Source organism: Quercus lobata, chromosome 1 (assembly GCF_001633185.2).
Source record: "Quercus lobata isolate SW786 chromosome 1, ValleyOak3.0 Primary Assembly, whole genome shotgun sequence".
Lineage (NCBI taxonomy): Eukaryota > Viridiplantae > Streptophyta > Magnoliopsida > Fagales > Fagaceae > Quercus > Quercus lobata.
The window spans coordinates 46,324,088-46,341,989 of NC_044904.1; the positions used below are offsets into that span (position 1 = coordinate 46,324,088).

The following is a 17,902-nucleotide window of genomic DNA, read 5'->3' on the forward strand; positions in this document are numbered from 1 at the left end:
TTGTGTTTTAAGGGATCTAAAAACGTACAAAAAGAAAGTGAAAGTAGGAATTATAAATGTAGAATACTTGTAATACGATATGATACCAACAAAGGAATAAAAAAAAAAATCCAAAAATGTCAAAAGCATCTTTTCTTCTGAAAGTCGATGCAGTGCAACTATATATATAGTTGCTTGGAGGGGTACCATTTGCTTTTTAAATAGGGTAAAGATTGGGTTTAGTGCTTCAATATATGCACTGAATCTATTGAGATAATTAATGTGTTCACTTTTAGTCATGTGTTACCATCACAATATGGGAGGAAAATGGGCTTTTGCCCTTATTTTTTAAAATATCTAGCACAATATTTCTGTTTTGAAACTATTTAGCAGAATGCCTTTGTTTTTTTAACTCGATTTTAACAAAATCGAGTTCTGTATAAAACTCGGTATCCTCAAAATTGAGTTATATGTATATTTTCAAGTGGAACTCGACTAATATCGAATTTCACTTAAATTTTCAAAACAAAAAAAATAATAATAATTAAGTGGCAAAATATGCATAAAACTCGACATTGCTAATGTCAAATTCCACTTGTAACTTGATTTTTTTTAAATCAAGTTTCAAAATAGGGACACATTACTTAATAGTTTCAAAACAAGGACATTATACTAGATATTTTAAAAAAATAAGGGCAAAAGTCCATTTTCCCCCACAATGGGTCCAGTGAACTTGAGGCAATAGACTGAAACTAAGTCATTTTAAATAACATGTATGCACATTACTTACTTTCATACTAAAAATAGGCTTTTCAGATAAAGCTTTACTCAATTGCCCCTTAAGATTTTTTTTTTCCTTAAAAAAAAGCCACACTATCACTTATTTATAAGAGCAAGATCTCTTAGTATTTTTAACAAAAATGTTCAAAGTTCAAATCTCTCTTCTTTAACAATCAAATTATTTTAAAAAATAAAAGAAAGAGCAAGATCTCATTTCTTGTTTTTCAAAACTTTTTGAACAATGCTAAATATACAATATTTTTCACAACTGTTTTATCACATTGTTATTGATTCTCATTTGGGCTCATCGTCACATACACCACTTTATTGTCTACCAAAGCCAGACAAATCAAAGCATCATATATAGTTAATTGTTATAACCAAAAATTTTAAATTTTAGAGGGTAAAATCAAAATGATTCCAAACTCTAAAAATGGTATAGAAGATTTGTATTTGTCAATTCCAATAGAAGTCATTGATAACTTGACAACTTAAAAGCTATGAAATGTGTTGTGAAAAATATTGTCTATGTAACATTGCTCAACGTCTACAAAAAACGCGCTTCGGAGCTGCGTTTACAAAAAACGCAGCTTCAAAATGATGTTTGAGCTACGCTTTACACAAACGTAGCTCCACCACTGGACGTATAGTCATGTTTCTAAAAACGCGGCTATAGACTAGCTCTGAAGCCGCGTTTTGTGATGTTGAGGCTGGGTTTAGCTGGGTAGGGCTTAAGCCACGTTTTTAATATAGACCCATTTGGGTTTTTTTTTTTTTTTTCAAAATATCTTAATCAAAGCTGCATTTATTAAATACGGCTTAAACGACTGAACTGAGCTGTGTTTTGTGAAACGCGGCCTAAACATGAATTTAAGCTGCGTTTATTAAACGCAGCTTCAACTTTTACAGAGCTGCGTTTAATAAAATGCAGCTTTGGGTTTGTTATAAATAAATAAATAAATTAATAATAATAATAATAATAAACAAAAAACCCTCAATAGGACACAACAACGAAAAAAAGTTAAAAAACCCTAAATTGAAAAAACTCTCAGCTCACTCTCACCACCAAACTCAGATCGATCACTCTCAACACCAAACTCTCAAACAAACCCTCACTCTCTATCACTCTAAACACCACGCCTCATCGACGCCACCGCCACCTCCGAGAACCGATTGCCACCACCGCCACCTCGAACCTCTCTGTTAGCCATCATAGGTCAGAACCTCCTTCTCTCTCTCTCTCTCTCTCTCTCTCTTCCTCTTGCGATCTCTCTCTCGGTTGTGTCATGTGTGTGCATTTGGCCGTGTGTTTGGGTATTGTTATTCCTGTGGGTATGTGGCCATGTATGTATGCAGATTTGAATGAGTGTAATGTGTGCTCTGTCTGTATGTTTTTGATTTGGGATTTTGGGTTTACTATTTTGTATTGTGGAGGCTGTGAAAATGGGTTTGCAAGAACTAAGGCCTGCCTTAATCTTGTTTGGCATCACAGAACCGCTCTTGGCTTGACCCTAAGAAGCTTCGAGCTCTTCGCAAGGGCAAAAGTAATCTCCTTCACTTCTTCTCTCTCTTTTTTGGCTTCCCTTTAATTATTTTGGGTTAATTTGATTTGGTGAGTATCTGAATTTTTGTTTGTATTTCAGAAAATTTGTGAAATTGGACACTGCCTCTTTGAGTTTTGAGAATTACTATGTACTTTTCATTTTAAGTATATTTGTTTTCTTAAACCCTGAACCCTGGTGTCAATTTGTGAAATATAGACTCTTTGCCTTTGTGGGTTTTGAGAATTGCTGTCTAATTTGCATTTATTTTTGGGTTTTTTTTTTTTTTTAAGTTGCCATGATAAAAAAAATGCATGCTTGCAAAAGCAATATTATTGGGACAAGTTCGTTTGTGAAACATTAGGAAAAGTTCGAAAATATTTGGACTTAGTGACATGCCTAATGCCTAAAGTTGCTTTATACTCTTTGAACTTGTAATGGGTATTATCTTTTATTTAATTTTTTTTTTAACTTTAAATTAGTGAAAGTTTTATTGTAAAAGAAAGAAGGGTGTAGGTTTTAAATTTTTGAGGACGATGATATTTAAAAAGAAACCAAATATGACTTCACATTGTGAATAACTGATCACATATGGGGCAACGTAGTGTTCATTTTAATCATTTTTGTGAGTATTTATTTATTTATGATTTACTTTGTATCTTGATCATGGAAAGTTATCGCCCCATTATTTAGTACAATCAAAATGATTGTTGATGGTGTTGATGTTTTCTTTCTTTATCATTTATTTGTTAGATTACTCGCAAAGGGTGGACTTGATTCAGGATCTGAGGTTTGAAACTGCAACCACCAAGATTAAGGCAACTCCTGATGGGGAGTTTCTTATAGCGTCAGGTGCTTCAAAGCTCATTTTTATACTTATAATCTTTTGTGATCGAAAATGAGTTATAGTTTTTTTTTTTTTTTTTTTTAGTGTTCTATCTCCTTTTGTCTCATAAATCTTGGGTTTGTGGACTTATTTGTGCTATTTGATTTCTGTGCTTTTGGATTGTGGTTTGTGTTTTGGTTTTTGATTTCTCTATGCATTCTTTGGTTTGATTTCTATTGGGTATGAGTTGGTTTTGATTTCTCTGTGTGTTCTTTGGGTTAATTTCTCATGGGTATGGGTTGTTTTGATTTCTCTGTTCTTTGGTTGATTTCTCATGGGTCTGGGTTGGTTTTGATTTCTCTGATCTTTAGCAGAAACTTGTGCCACATACAGTTGAGCGGTAATCATGAACCTTCTAGATGATACAATTATATTATTTATGACTTTGGAATTTTTAATGTTTTGACTAAGATAGTGAGATCTTTATTTGATGTTTGCATTGAAAAGAATCTAGTTTTAGCTGTGTGCACGTGTGTGCTTTTTTTTCTTTTCTTTTCTTTTTGTTTTATGGTAGATAACAAATTGGAATACACAAGGTAGATGTGAACGATGCCTAGGTATGGTTGTCATGTACCTTCAACATTAACTATTGGATCATCGGATTTTGATAGCTAGTTAACTAGTAAGACGTGAATCTAATAGGTTTGAACATGAAGCCAGTTCTTAGAGCAAATGGAACTCCATACTTCGATCCCCTGCTGGTTTTTTATGTAAGGGACGTGATGCACACCAAGGAGCTGGACATGCCGATTATACAAGTGGAAATGGAGCTGAACTTGCACAAGACCCTTTGTCATTTTCTAGTGGCCCAATTACAAGACTTAGAGCCAAACGTTTCAAGGAAGCACTAAATGGGATAGTCCAAGAGAATTGGGCTGATTCTAAAAAGACCAAGATGGGCTCAAATAATAATCAAGGCTTAGTTCATGTCATCAAAGCAATTGAAGAGGCTAATGCATGCAAATTCGCAACCAGCATGGTCTGACCATAAAAGGGTGCGAATTTGTTAAGTTCCGAGGATATTAAATGGGAAGATGTCTTGGTAGCATGGTTTGACCATAAAAGGGTGTGAATTTGTTAAGTTCTAAGGATATTAAATGGGAAGATGCCTTGGTATTGGCTGGGCATGTTAATTCTAGTCATTTAGCTATTTTTTACTGCCTTTAGAAGTCCTAGAAAACTAAAAAAATGTGGGAACTTGATTATATTAATTTTTGTGTTGTTTTTGAAGTTGTAATTATGATTTTTACCTATTCTTGGAGGGTTGTTCCAAGTATATATCTAGTAGTATGAATTTTAAAGAGGACAGATTGGTATTCAGAAAATTATTCTCCTTATGAGTCTTGTGATCCTCTTGGTTCTTAAAAGAACTCTTGAACTTATCAAGTTAATCTTGTGGCGTTTCAATTCTATCGTAGTCTTGGTTTTCATCTGGTTAGGTGACGGGTCAAGGCTCAACAAATCTTGTCTACACGATCTTGGGATTCCAAACCATCATTGTTATTGGGTTTCATCACAATTGTTGGTGAAGTTTATATCATTTTGGTATCAGAGCTTTGGTTCTAACATAAGTTTGACTATCTTTTATTTTCATTCTATTTCCTGTTCCTTGCTCAAAAAAAAAAAAAAAGAAAAAAAAAAAAGAAAAGAAAAGAAGATTTCTTAGTACATGAAGAGGAAAATTTCTCAGTCATATCATTTCTAGTAAAAAAATTTCTTCATTTCAATATTGTTTCTCACCATATTCAAGTTCTTGACCTTGTTGATGAGTTTTGGTTGTTTCTCATTTTGAATTACTGCTAGTTTATTTTGAATTAGTTTCTTGAAGTTCGATTAAGAACTAAAGAAGGCACAAAAGAGTGGAAAAAGGCAAGAGTGTGTGAGACCATAAGAGGAAAAAAAGTTGTTTAGAGTGAAAACACGAGTGCGAGTGTATCAATTCTTGAGTGAAACACGTAAGGGAGAGCTTGTGAGGATTCTAACTCTATTTTGCAGATTTTAAATATGTCCAATAATCAAGAAGAAGACATAACCGAAGGACTTCGACCACCAATGGATCAGACCTTCCAAATGCAAGCGATGCTAGGGGAGATGAGGCGTATGTTGAGGGCTGAATTAAAACCTATTCATGAGAGGTTGGATAGGGTAGAAGCGGGAACTCCTAGGAACCAGCAACATGACAACCCCAATAGGCAGCAAGGTGGGCGTGTTCCATGGCGGAATGTTGAGGAAGAGGTGGAGTCGGAGGAGGTTGATGGACCATATGTGAACCGAGGCAGTTTTGAGCGTGGGTATGGGAATAGAGAAGCAAGGATGGGTAGGCCTAGGAGGGATAATGATTTAGGAAACATAAAGATTAAGATCCCATCTTTTCAAGGTAAAAATGATCCTAAAGTTTATTTGGAGTGGGAAACTAAAATGGAGATGGTGTTTAATTGTCACAACTATTCGGAGATAAAGAAGGTTAAGTTGGCTGCAATTGAATTTACTAATTATGCCATTGTTTGGTGGGATCAATTATTGATTAATAGGATGAGGAATAGAGAACCATCCATGGACACTTGGGAGGAGATGAAAATGCTTATGAGGCGGCGTTTTGTACCCAATCACTATTATAGGGGATTGTATCAAAAGTTGCAGAGCTTAACTCAAGGTTCCAAGAGTGTGGATGAGTATTACAAGGAGATGGAGGTAGCTCTGATCCGGGCTAATGTAGAAGAGGATCGGGAAGCCACCATGGCTACGTTCTTGCATGGTTTAAATCGTGAGATTGCAGATATAGTTGAGATGCAGCACTGTGTTGAATTGACGGATATGGTGCATCAAGCCATAAAGGTGGAGGAACAATTCAAACGAAAGGGATTGGCTAGGAGGGGACAACCTATGGCTACCACCAGTCCATGGAAGATAGCTCCAAAAAGGGACAAGCAGCTACAAAATAAGCCAAAATTTGAACCATTTAAGAGTGCCAACTCAAAGACCACTTTAGGTAACACCGAGGCTTCGAGTTCTAAAACACGTGATATTAAGTGTTTTAAATGTCAAGGGCGGGGACACATAGCCAGCCAGTGTGTAAACAAAAGGGTGATGGTGATAAATGGTCAAGGAGAGCTTGAGTCGGAGAATGAGGAAGAAGTAGATGATGATGACGTGCCATCTTTGGAGAATGTCGATGATGAGCAAAATGCTGTGGTTGGAGATTTATTGGTAGCAAGGCGAGTTCTTAATGTGCGGGTTAAGGAGGAAGAAAGTAATCAAAGGGAGAACTTGTTTCATATTCGGTGCTTTGTAAATAACAAAGTTTGCAGTGTCATTATCGATGGAGGGAGTTGCACAAACATAGCCAGCACTTATTTGGTGGAAAAATTGGCCTTAACTACCTTGAAACATCCTCAACCTTACCGGCTTCAGTGGCTGAATGAATGTGGCGAAATCAAGGTGACAAGACAAGTGTTGGTGGCATTATCCATTGGCAAATATGAGGATGAGATGCTATGTGATGTGGTTCCCATGCATGTGTGCCATGTATTGTTAGGAAGACCATGGCAATATGATCAGAAGGTTACACATGATGGATTCACAAATAAGTATTCTTTCATTCTTAAAGGGCAACCTATTACTCTTGTGCCATTAACTCCTAAACAGGTCAAGGAGGACCAATTGAAGTTACAAAAATCAAATGAAAAAAAAAGGAAAAAGAAAGGAAGGTCGAAATTGAAAAAAAAGAGTTTAAAAAAAAAAGGAGAGAAAAACAGTGATCAGAGTGAAAAAGAAAGAGAGAGGGATTCGGCCATAATAAGAGCAAGAGAGGAAAAATTCAATTACATTGCAAAAAAAAGTGAGATCAAGAGAGCATTATTTTCACACCAGTCCCTTATTGTATTCATGTACAAGGAGGCTCTTTTATGTACTAATGATCTCGCTGGTGCATTATCGAGCAATATTGTTTCTCTTTTGCAGGAGTTTGAAAATGTCTTTCTCGAAGAGGTACCTCATGGTTTACCTCCAATTCGAGGGATTGAACATCAAATTGATTTCATACCTAGTGCATCAATTCCAAACCGACCTGCTTATAGGAGTAATCCCGAGGAGACCAAGGAACTTTAGAGGCAAGTAGGTGAATTATTGGAAAAGGGTATGTGCGAGAAAGCATGAGTCCTTGTGCGGTTCCAGTGTTATTAGTTCCTAAGAAGGATCGAACATGGAGGATGTGTGTCTAATGAGAATCACAAAGCATTCAAGGATCCATTGCATGTTCCAGTTGGGCCTATTACTAAAGCAAGATCCAAGAAGATCAAAGAAGCACTTAATGGGCTGATTCAAGAGATTTGGGTTGATTCTAATGCAGGACATTCCAAGCTTGGCCCAAAGGAAGATGAAGGTGTAATAAATTTAATCCAAGCTATTGAGGGCTGATCTGCTTTGATTGGGCATGATTTATGGCGTGGATTAATGGTTGATTGACTTTCCAGCCCCATATTAGTTAATAGCCATTTTTCCTATTCTGGAACTTATTATTTTAGACCAAATCTACCTTAATTTTAGGTTTTTATTATTTAGAACGTTTTTTAGCCATTTTCCTATTTTGGATATGCTAATTTCATACCAAATCAACTTTTATTTAGGGTTTTATTATTTACTACGTTTTTCATATTTTCTATTTTTCAGTCATGCCTTATAAGTAGCATGCACTCATTGTAATAGAAGATTTTTGAATAAAAATCAGAAAATGTGAGGCTTTGCTCTTCTTTTGGTTCTTCAAGAACTGTAAACTTATCAGGGATTCTTCCTTGTGGCGTCCAAACTTTATACCTTTGGTTCGTGATTCAATTATAATCATTGGGTCAAGGTGTTACTTATACCTTTGGTTCGCGTTTCACTTATAAACGTTGGGTCAGGGCTTTCTATCAAAATCTGAATTTTAGCTTTCTTAGGCAAGTATTCCAATATTTTTGTTGGGTCTCAAAGCATGTCGATTGAGGTTCGCAACATATTCCAATATTTTTGTTGGGTCTCAAAGCGTGTCTATTGAGGTTCGCATCATTTGGTATCAGAGCATAGGTTCTAAAATCAGTTTTCTATCCCTTTTATCTTTTGTTTCCTATTATCATCCTATCTTGTTCCTTTTGTGTTCTTTATTCTTTTTTCTTATTTTGTGACGTGCACTAGGTCAAAATCGTGCATCAAGCTCCAAAAAAAAAAAAAAAGTGAAAAAAAAAAGACTTCAGAAAAGAAATAGAAAACAGAAAAAAAATATTGTTCGTAGTTTCAATTCTCTCAAATCAAAATATTATTTTCTTTTGTCCTCTTCCTTTGATTTAGTATTTCTGTCATATTTTCTTGCCATTGGTATTAGTTTAAATACTACAAGTTGAATTTCTTGATCAAGTTTATTAGTTTAAGCAGAACTGAAAAGAGGAAGCTACAAGTGGAAAAAGGAAAGAGAGTGTGAGACTAATATCGAGAAAAAGCCAATTTAAGAGTGAAACACAAGTGTGAGTGACATAATTTGAGTGCAAACACGTGAGGGAGTGTTGTGAGGAATTATTTCTAACATTTCTTTGTAGTTTCAAAATATGTCTTCTAGGGGCGAAACACCAAATAGGGAAGGAGGGGAGGAGTCATCCCTCATGTTGCAAGCCATGCAACAACAGTTTGAGCGCATGAACGTGGTGTCTAATGATATTCAGGATTGGATGGATAGGCAAGACGCTGTTATTGCTTCTTTGCGTGAGGAGCATCCCTGAAGAGCCCCTAATGCTAGAAGGCAAGGAAGGCGTGCGTGCGTTGATGATTCTGATGACTACCATGAGGATGAGTTTGAAGATGAAGATGATTAAGCTTCATTGAACAATGAGGGCAGGTTTGCGCCAATGGGAGAAAGGCGTGGTAGAGGTTTCCGAAGATATCCAAGATGGCTAGATGGGACTAACAGAAACCTAGGAAACATAAAAATGAAGATACCATCGTTCCAAGGGAAAAATGATCCAGAAGTGTACTTGGAGTAGGAGAAGAAGGTGGAGTTCATCTTTGAGTGCCACAACTACTCTGAGGAGAAAAAGGTAAAACTAGATGTGATTGAGTTTACTGACTATGCTATTATATGGTGGGATCAACTTGTGATGAACAGAAGAAGAAACTATGAGAGGCCTATTGAGACGTGGGCGGAAATGAAGGCCACCATGAGGAAGCGGTTTGTCCCTAGTCACTACTATAGGGACCTATATCAAAAATTACAGAGTCTTACTCAAGGTTATAGAAGTGTGGATGACTATCACAAGGAGATGGAGATTGCCATGATTCGGGCTAATGTAGAGGAGGATAGAGAAGCTACTATGGCAAGGTTTCTGAATGGGCTGAATCAGGACATTGCCAACGTGATGGAGTTACAACACTATGTGGAGTTGGAGGACATGGTGCACATGGCAATAAATGTGGAATGACAGCTTAAAAGGAAAGGAACTCGGTCTTTTCAAAATACGGGCTCCTCTGCTTCATGGAGGTCAAATGGGAGGAAAGACGAAGGGGTTGTTTTCAAATCCAAAACCGAACCACCAAAAAGGAGAGATGAAGCTCCTATTGTCAACAAAGGTAAAAATGAATCCCAAACTTGTAATTGTGATATTAAGTTTTTTCGTTGTTTAGGAGTAGGTCATATAGCTTCACAATGCCCAAATAAGAGGACCATGATTGCACATATTGATGGAGAGGTGGAAACTGAAAGCAAGGGAGATGATGACCAAATTCCATCACTTGAGGATGCTTGTGACGACAATGTGGAGTATCTAGTGGAGGGTGAGTCACTTGTGGCAAGGCGTGCTTTAAGTGCCCAAGTCAAAGAGGATGATATGGAACAACAAAGGGAGAATATTTTTCATACTAGATGCCACATCAACAATAAGGTATGTAGTATGATCATTGATGGGGGGAGTTGTACTAATGTGGCTAGCACTACTTTAGTGGAAAAATTGAATTTACCTACCTTGAAACACCCTAGACCATATAAGTTGCAGTGGTTGAATGATTGTGGAGAGGTTAAGGTAAATAGGCATGCATTGGAACAACATCACAAAGTACTTCATCCTTGTACCTCCCAATTGAAAAAGAAACCAATACTTGCCTATTTACCTTAAGCTCTCCACAATCATTCAACCACTGCAACTTATATGGTCTAGGGTGTTTCAAGATAGGTAAATTCAATTTTTCCACTAAAGTAGTGTTAGCCACATTAGTACAACTCCCCCCATCAATGATCATACTACATACCTTATTGTTGATGTGGCATCTAGTATGAAAAATATTCTCCCTTTGTTGTTCCATATCATCCTCTTTGACTTAGGCACTTAAAGCACGCCTTGCCACAAGTGACTCACCCTCCACTGGATACTCCACATTGTCATCACAAGCATCCTCAAGTGATGGAATTTGGTCATCATCTCCCTCGCTTTCAGTTTCCACCTCCCCATCAATACGTGCAATCATGGTCCTCTTATTTGGGCATTGTGAAGCTATATGACCTACTCCCAAACAACGAAAACACTTAATATCACGATTACGAGTTTGGGATTCATTTTTACCTTTGTTGACAATAGGAGCTTCATCTCTCCTTTTTGGTGGTTCGGTTTTGGATTTGAAAACAGCCCCTTCGTCTTTCCTCCCATTTGACCTCCATGAAGTAGAGGAGCCCGTATTTTGAAAAGACCGAGTTCCTTTCCTTTTAAGCTGTCGTTCCACCTTCATTGCTATGTGCACCATGTCCTCCAACTCCACATAGTGTTGTAACTCCACCACGTTGGCAATGTCCTGATTCAGCCCATTCAGAAACCTTGCCATAGTAGCTTCTCTATCCTCCTCTACATTAGCCCGAATCATGGCAATCTTCATCTCCTTGTGATAGTCATCCACGCTCCTATAGCCTTGAGTAAGACTCTGTAATTTCTGATACAAGTCCTTATAGTAGTGACTAGGGACAAACCGCCTCCTCATGGTGGCCTTCATTTCCGCCCACGTCTTAATAGGCCTCTCATAGTTTCTTCTTCTGTTCATCACAAGTTGATCCCACCATATAATAGCATAGTTAGTAAACTCAATCACAGCTAGTTTTACCTTTTTCTCCTCAGAGTAGTTGTGGCACTCAAAGATGAACTCCACCTTCTTCTCCCACTCCAAGTACACTTCTGGATCATTTTTCCCTTGGAACGATGGTATCTTCATTTTTATGTTTCCTAGGTTTCTATCAGTCCCATCTAGCCATCTTGGATCTCTTCGGAAACCTCTACCACGCCTTTCTCCCCTTGGCGCAAACTTGCCCTCATTGTTCAATGAAGCTTGATCATCTTCATCTTCAAACTCATCCTCATGGTAGTCATCAGAATCATCAACGCGTGCACGCCTTCCTTGCCTTCTAGCATTAGGGGCTCTTCGAGGATGCTCCTCACGCAAAGAAGCAATAACAGCGTCTTGCCTATCCATCCAATCCTGAATATCATTAAACACCATGTTCATGCGCTCAAACTGTTGTTGCATGGCCTGCAACATGAGCGATGACTCCTCCCCTCCTTCCCTATTTGGTGTTTCGCCCCTGGAAGACATATTTTGAAACTACAAATATATGTTAGAAATAATTCCTCATAACACTCTCTCACGTGTTTGCACTCAAATTATGTCACTCACACTCGTGTTTCACTCTTAAATTGGCTTTTTCCCGATATTAGTCTCACACTCTCTTGCCTTTTTCCACTCGTAGCTTCCTCTTTTCAGTTCTGCTTAAACTAATAAACTTGATCAAGAAATTCAACTTGTAGTAATTAAACTAATACCAATGGCAAGAAAATATGACAGAAATACTAAATCAAAGGAAGAGGAAAAAAGAAAATAATATTTTGATTTGAGAGAATTGAAACTACGAACAATATTTTTTTTCTGCTTTCTATTTCTTTTCTGAAGTCTTTTTTTTTTCACTTTTTTTTTTTTTGGGAGCTTGATGCACGATTTTGACCTAGTGCACATCACAAAATAAGAACAAAGAATAAAGAACACAAAAGGAACAAGATAGGATGATAACAGGAAACAAAAGATAAAAGGGATAGAAAACTAATTTTAGAACCTAGCTCTGATACCAAATAATGCGAACCTCAATAGACACGCTTTGAGACCCAACAAAAATATTGGAATACTTGCCCAAGAAAGCTAAAATTCAGATTTTGATAGAAAACCCTGACCCAACGTTTATAAGTGAAACGCGAACCAAAGGTATAAGTAACACCTTGACCCAATGATTATAATTGAATCACGAACCAAAGGTATAGAGTTTGAACGCCACAAGGAAGAATCCCTGATAAGTTCACAGTTCTTGAAGAACCAAAAGAAGAGCAAAGCCTCACCTTTTCTGATTTTTTATTCAATAATTCTCTATTACAATGAGTGCATGCTACTTATAAGGCATGACTGAAAAATAGAAAATATGAAAAACGTAGTAAATAATAAAACCCTAAATAAAAGTTGATTTGGTCTGAAATTAGCATATCCAAAATAGGAAAATAGCTAAAAAACGTTCTAAATAATAAAAGCCTAAAATTAAGGTAGATTTGGTCTAAAATAATAAGTTCCAGAATAGGAAAAATGGCTATTAACTAATATGGGGTTGGAAAGTCAATCAACCATTAATCCACGCTATAAATCACGCCCAATCAAAGCAGATCAGCCCTCAATAGTTTGGATTAAATTTATTATACTTTCATCTTCCTTTGGGCCAAGCTTGGAATGTCCTGCATTAAAATCAGCCCAAATCTCTTGAATCAGCCCATTAAGTGCTTCTTTGATCTTCTTGGATCTTGCTTTAGTAATAGACCTAACTGGAACATGCAATGGATCCTTGAATGCTTTGTGATTCTCATTAGACACAACATCTCCATGTTTGATCCTTCTTAGGAATAATACACGGAACGCACAAGGACTCATGCTTTCTCGGACATACTTTTCCAATAATCACTACTTGCCTCTAAAAGTTCCTTGTTCCTGCCGATTGACTCCTATAAGCAGGTCGGTTTGGAATTGATGCACTAGGTATGAAATCAATTTGATGTTCTCCCTGATTGGAGGTAACACATGAGGTCCTCTTGAGAAGACATTTCAAACTCTCAAAGAGAACAATATTGCCCGACACTTTACACATCAGCAACACACACACCACAGCAGATCATTAGTACATAAAAGAGCCTCCTTGTACATGAGTACAATAAGGGGCTGGTGTGAAAATAATGCTCTCTTGATCCCACTTTTTTTTGCAATGTAATTGAATTTTTCCTCTCTTGCTCTTATTATGGCCGAATCCCTCTCTCTTTCTTTTTCACTCTGATCACTGTTTTTCTCTCTTTTTTCTTAAACTCTTTTTTTTCAATTTCGGCCTTCCTTTCTTTTTCCTATTTTTCTTTTCATTTGATTTTGTAACTTCAATTGGTCCTCCCTGACCTGTTTAGGAGTTAATGGCACAAGAGTAATAGGTTGCCCTTTAAGAATGAAAGAATACTTATTTGTGAATCCATCATGCGTAACCTTCCGATCATACTGCCATGGTCTTCCCAACAATACATGGCACGCATGCATGGGAATCACATCACATAGCACCTCATCCTCATATTTGCCAATGGATAATGCCACCAACACTTGTCTTCTCACCTTGATTTCGCCACATTCATTCAGCCACTGAAGCCGGTAAGGTTGAGGATGTTTCAAGGTAGTTAAGGCCAATTTTTCCACCAAATAAGTGCTGGCTACGTTTGTGCAACTCCCTCCATCGATAATAACACTGCAAACTTTGTTATTTACAAAGCACCGAGTATGAAACAAGTTCTCCCTTTGATTACTTTCTTCCTCCTTAATCTGCACATTGAGAACTCACCTTGCTACTAATAAATCTCCAACCACAACATTTTTCTCATCATCGGCATCCTCCAAAGATGGCATGTCATCATCATCTACTTCTTCCTCATTCTCCGACTCAAGCTCTCCTTGAGCATTTATCACCATCACCCTTTTGTTTACACACTGGCTGGTGCCCTTGACATTTAAAACACTTAATATCACGTGTTTTAGAACTCGAAGCCTCGGTGTTACCTAAAGTGGTCTTTGAGTCAGCACTCTTAGATGGTTCAAATTTTGGCTTATTTTGTAGCTGCTCGTCCCTTTTTGGAGCTATCTTCCATGGACTGGTGGTAGCCATAGGTTGTCCCCACCTAGCCAATCCCTTTCGTTTGAATTGTTCCTCCACCTTTATGGCTTGGTGCACCATATCCATCAACTCAACATAGTGCTGCATCTCAACTATATCCGCAATCTCACGATTTAAACAGTGCAAGAACCTAGCCATGGTGGCTTCCCGGTCCTCTTCTACATTAGCTCGGATCATAGCTACCTCCATCTCCTCGTAATACTCATCCACACTCTTGGAACCTTGAGTTAACCTCTGCAACTTTTGATACAATCCCCTATAATAGTGATTGGGTACAAAACACCTCCTCATAAGCATTTTCATCTCCTCCCAAGTGTCCAATGGTGGTTCTCTATTCCTTCTCTTATTAATCAATAATTGATCCCACCAAACAATGGCATAATCAGTAAATTCAATTGCAGCCAACTTAACCTTCTTTATCTCCGAATAGTTGTGACAATCAAACACCATCTCCATTTTAGTTTCCCACTCCAAATAAACTTCAGGATCATTTTTACCTTGAAAAGATGGGATTTTAATCTTTATGTTTCCTAAATCATTATCCCTCCTAGGCCTACCCATCCTTGCTTCTCTATTCCCATACCCACGCTCAAACTTGCCTCAATTCACATATGGCCCATCAACCTCCTCCGACTCCGCCTCTTCCTCAACATTCCGCCATGGAACACGCCCATCTTGCTGCCTATTGGGGTTGTCATGTTGCTGGCCCCTAGGAGTTCCCGCTTCTACCCTATCCAACCTCTCATGAATAGGTTCTAATTCAGCCCTCAACATACGCCTCATCTCCCCGAGCATCGCTATCATTTGGAGGGTCTGATCCGTTGGTGGTCGAAGTCCTTCGGTTATGTCTTCTTCCTGATTATTGGACATATTTAAAATCTGCAAAACAAAGTTAGAATCCTCACAAGCCCTCCCTTACGTGTTTCACTCAAGAATTGATATACTCGCACTCGTGTTTTCACTCTAAACGGCTTTTATCCTCTTATGGTCTCACACACTCTTGCCTTTTTCCACTCTTTTGTGTCTTCTTTAGTTCTTAATCGAACTTCAAGAAACTAATTCAAAATAAACTAGCAGCAATTCAAAATGAGAAACAACCAAAACTCATCAACATGGTCAAGAACTTGAATAAGGTGAGAAACAAGATTGAAATGAAGAAATTTTCTTACTAGAAATGATATGACTGAGAAATTTTCCTCTTCGTGTAATGAGAAATCTTCTTTTTTATTTATTTATTTTTTTATGAGCAAGGAACAGGAAATAGAATGAAAATAAAAGATAGTCAAACTTATCTTAGAACCAAAGCTCTGATACCAAAATGATATGAACTTCACCAACAATTGCGATGAAACCCAATTAACAATGATTTGGAACCCCAAGATCGTGTAGACAAGATTTGTTGAGCCTTGACCCATCACATAACTAGATGAAAACCAAGACTACCATAGAATTGAAACGCCACACCAAGAATTCCTAAGAATCTCTCAAGAATCAAAGGTGATAACTTTGGTTGTTTGAACGCCACAAGATTAACTTGATAAGTTCAAGAGTTCTTTTAAGAACCAAGAGGATAACAAGACTCACAAGGAGAATAATTTTTTGAATACCAAGTTGTCCTCTTTAAAATTCGTACTACCAGATATATACTTGTAACAACCCTCCAAGAATAGGTAAAAATCATAATTACAACTTCAAAAACAACACAAAAATTAATATAATCAAGTTCCCACGTTTTTTAGTTTTCTAGGACTTCTAAAGGCAGTCAAAAATAGCTAAATGACTAGAATTAACATGCCCAGCCAATACCAAGACATCTTCCCATTTAATATCCTTGGAACTTACAAATTCACACCCTTTTATGGTCAGACCAGCAATACCAAGACATCTTCCCATTTAATATCCTAGGAACTTAACAAATTCACACCCATTTATGGTCAAACCATGCTGGTTGCTAATTTGCATGCATTAGCCTCTTCAATTGCTTTGATGACATGGACTAAGCCTTGATTATTATTTGAGCCCATCTTGGTCTTTTTAGAATCAACCCAATTCTCTTGGACTAGCCCATTTAGTGCTTCCTTGAAACGTTTGGCTCTAAGTATTGTAATTGGGCCATTAGAAAATAACAAAGGGTCTTGTGCAAATTCAGCTTCATTTCCACTTGTATGATCAACATGTCCAGCTCCTTGGTGTGCATCACTGTCCTTACATAAAAAGAGCGCAGGGGATCAAAGTATTGGCGTTCCATTTGCTCTAGAGCAACTTGGCTTCATGTCAAACCTATTAATTCAGTCTTCACTAGTTAACTAGATCTCAAAATCCGATGATCCAATAGTTTAAGTTGAATGGTACTGACAACAATGACCTAGCATCGTTACACACTACCTTGGGTAAGTCCAATTTGTTATCTACCATAAAACAAAAAGAAAAGAAAGAAAAAAAAGCACAACGTGCACCACAGCTAAAATTAGATTCTTTTCATGCAAACCATCAATAAGATTCACTATCTTAGTCAAAACATTAAAAAATTCCAAAGTCATAAATAATATAATTGTATCATCTAGAGGTTCATCGATTACCGCTCAATCTGTATGTGGGCACAAGTTTCTGCTAAAGATCAGAGAAATCATAAACGCAACCAACCCATGAGAAATCACCAAAGAACAGGAAATCAAAACAAGCCCATAACCCATGAGAATTAACCAAAGACACCAGAGTAAATCAAAACAAACTCATACCCAATAGAATCAAACCAAAAGAATGCATAGAGGAATCAAAAACCTAAAACACAAACACAAATCCAAAAGCACAGAAATCAAATAGCACAAATGTCCACAAACCCAAGATTTATGAGAAAAAAGGAGATAGAACACTAAAAAAAAAAAAAAAAAAAACTATAACTCATTTTCGATCACAAAAGATTATAAGTATAAAAATGAGCTTTGAAGCACCTGACGCTATAAGAAACTCCCCATCAGGAGTTGCCTTAATCTTGGTGGTTGCAGTTTCAAACCTCAGATCCTGAATCAAGTCCACCCTTTGCGAGTAATCTAACAAATAAATGATAAAGAAAGAAAACATCAACACCATCAACAATCATTTTGATTGTACTAAATAATGGGGCGATAACTTTCCATGATCAAGATACAAAGTAAATCATAAATAAATAAATACTCACAAAAATGATTAAAATGAACACTACGTTGCCCCATATGTGATCAGTTATTCACAATGTGAAGTCATATTTGGTTTCTTTTTAAATATCATCGTCCTCAAAAATTTAAAACCTACACCCTTCTTTCTTTTACAATAAAACTTTCACTACTTTAAAGTTAAAAAAAAAATTAAATAAAAGATAATACCCATTACAAGTTCAAAGAGTATAAAGCAACTTTAGGCATTAGGCATGTCACTAAGTCCAAATATTTTCGAACTTTTCCTAATGTTTCACAAACGAACTTGTCCCAATAATATTGCTTTTGCAAG

The 17,902-nt window shown here is 37.1% G+C and overlaps 1 protein-coding gene and 1 long non-coding RNA gene across 2 annotated transcripts; both read left to right on the forward strand.

Annotated features, from left to right (window-relative positions):
• Positions 1–1,766: 1,766 nt before the first annotated feature.
• On the forward strand, positions 1,767–4,523 carry LOC115991084. The gene is made up of 3 exons (XR_004092170.1): positions 1,767–1,975; positions 3,054–3,152; positions 3,829–4,523. It is a non-coding gene; the product is annotated as an uncharacterized LOC115991084 (long non-coding RNA).
• A 667-nt stretch (positions 4,524–5,190) lies between these two features.
• On the forward strand, positions 5,191–7,293 carry LOC115954831. Its single transcript, XM_031072792.1, has 2 exons — positions 5,191–6,831; positions 7,147–7,293. Exons 1-2 carry the CDS (start codon positions 5,191–5,193, stop codon positions 7,291–7,293), a joined length of 1,788 nt encoding a protein of 595 aa, XP_030928652.1.
• Positions 7,294–17,902: the final 10,609 nt, after the last annotated feature.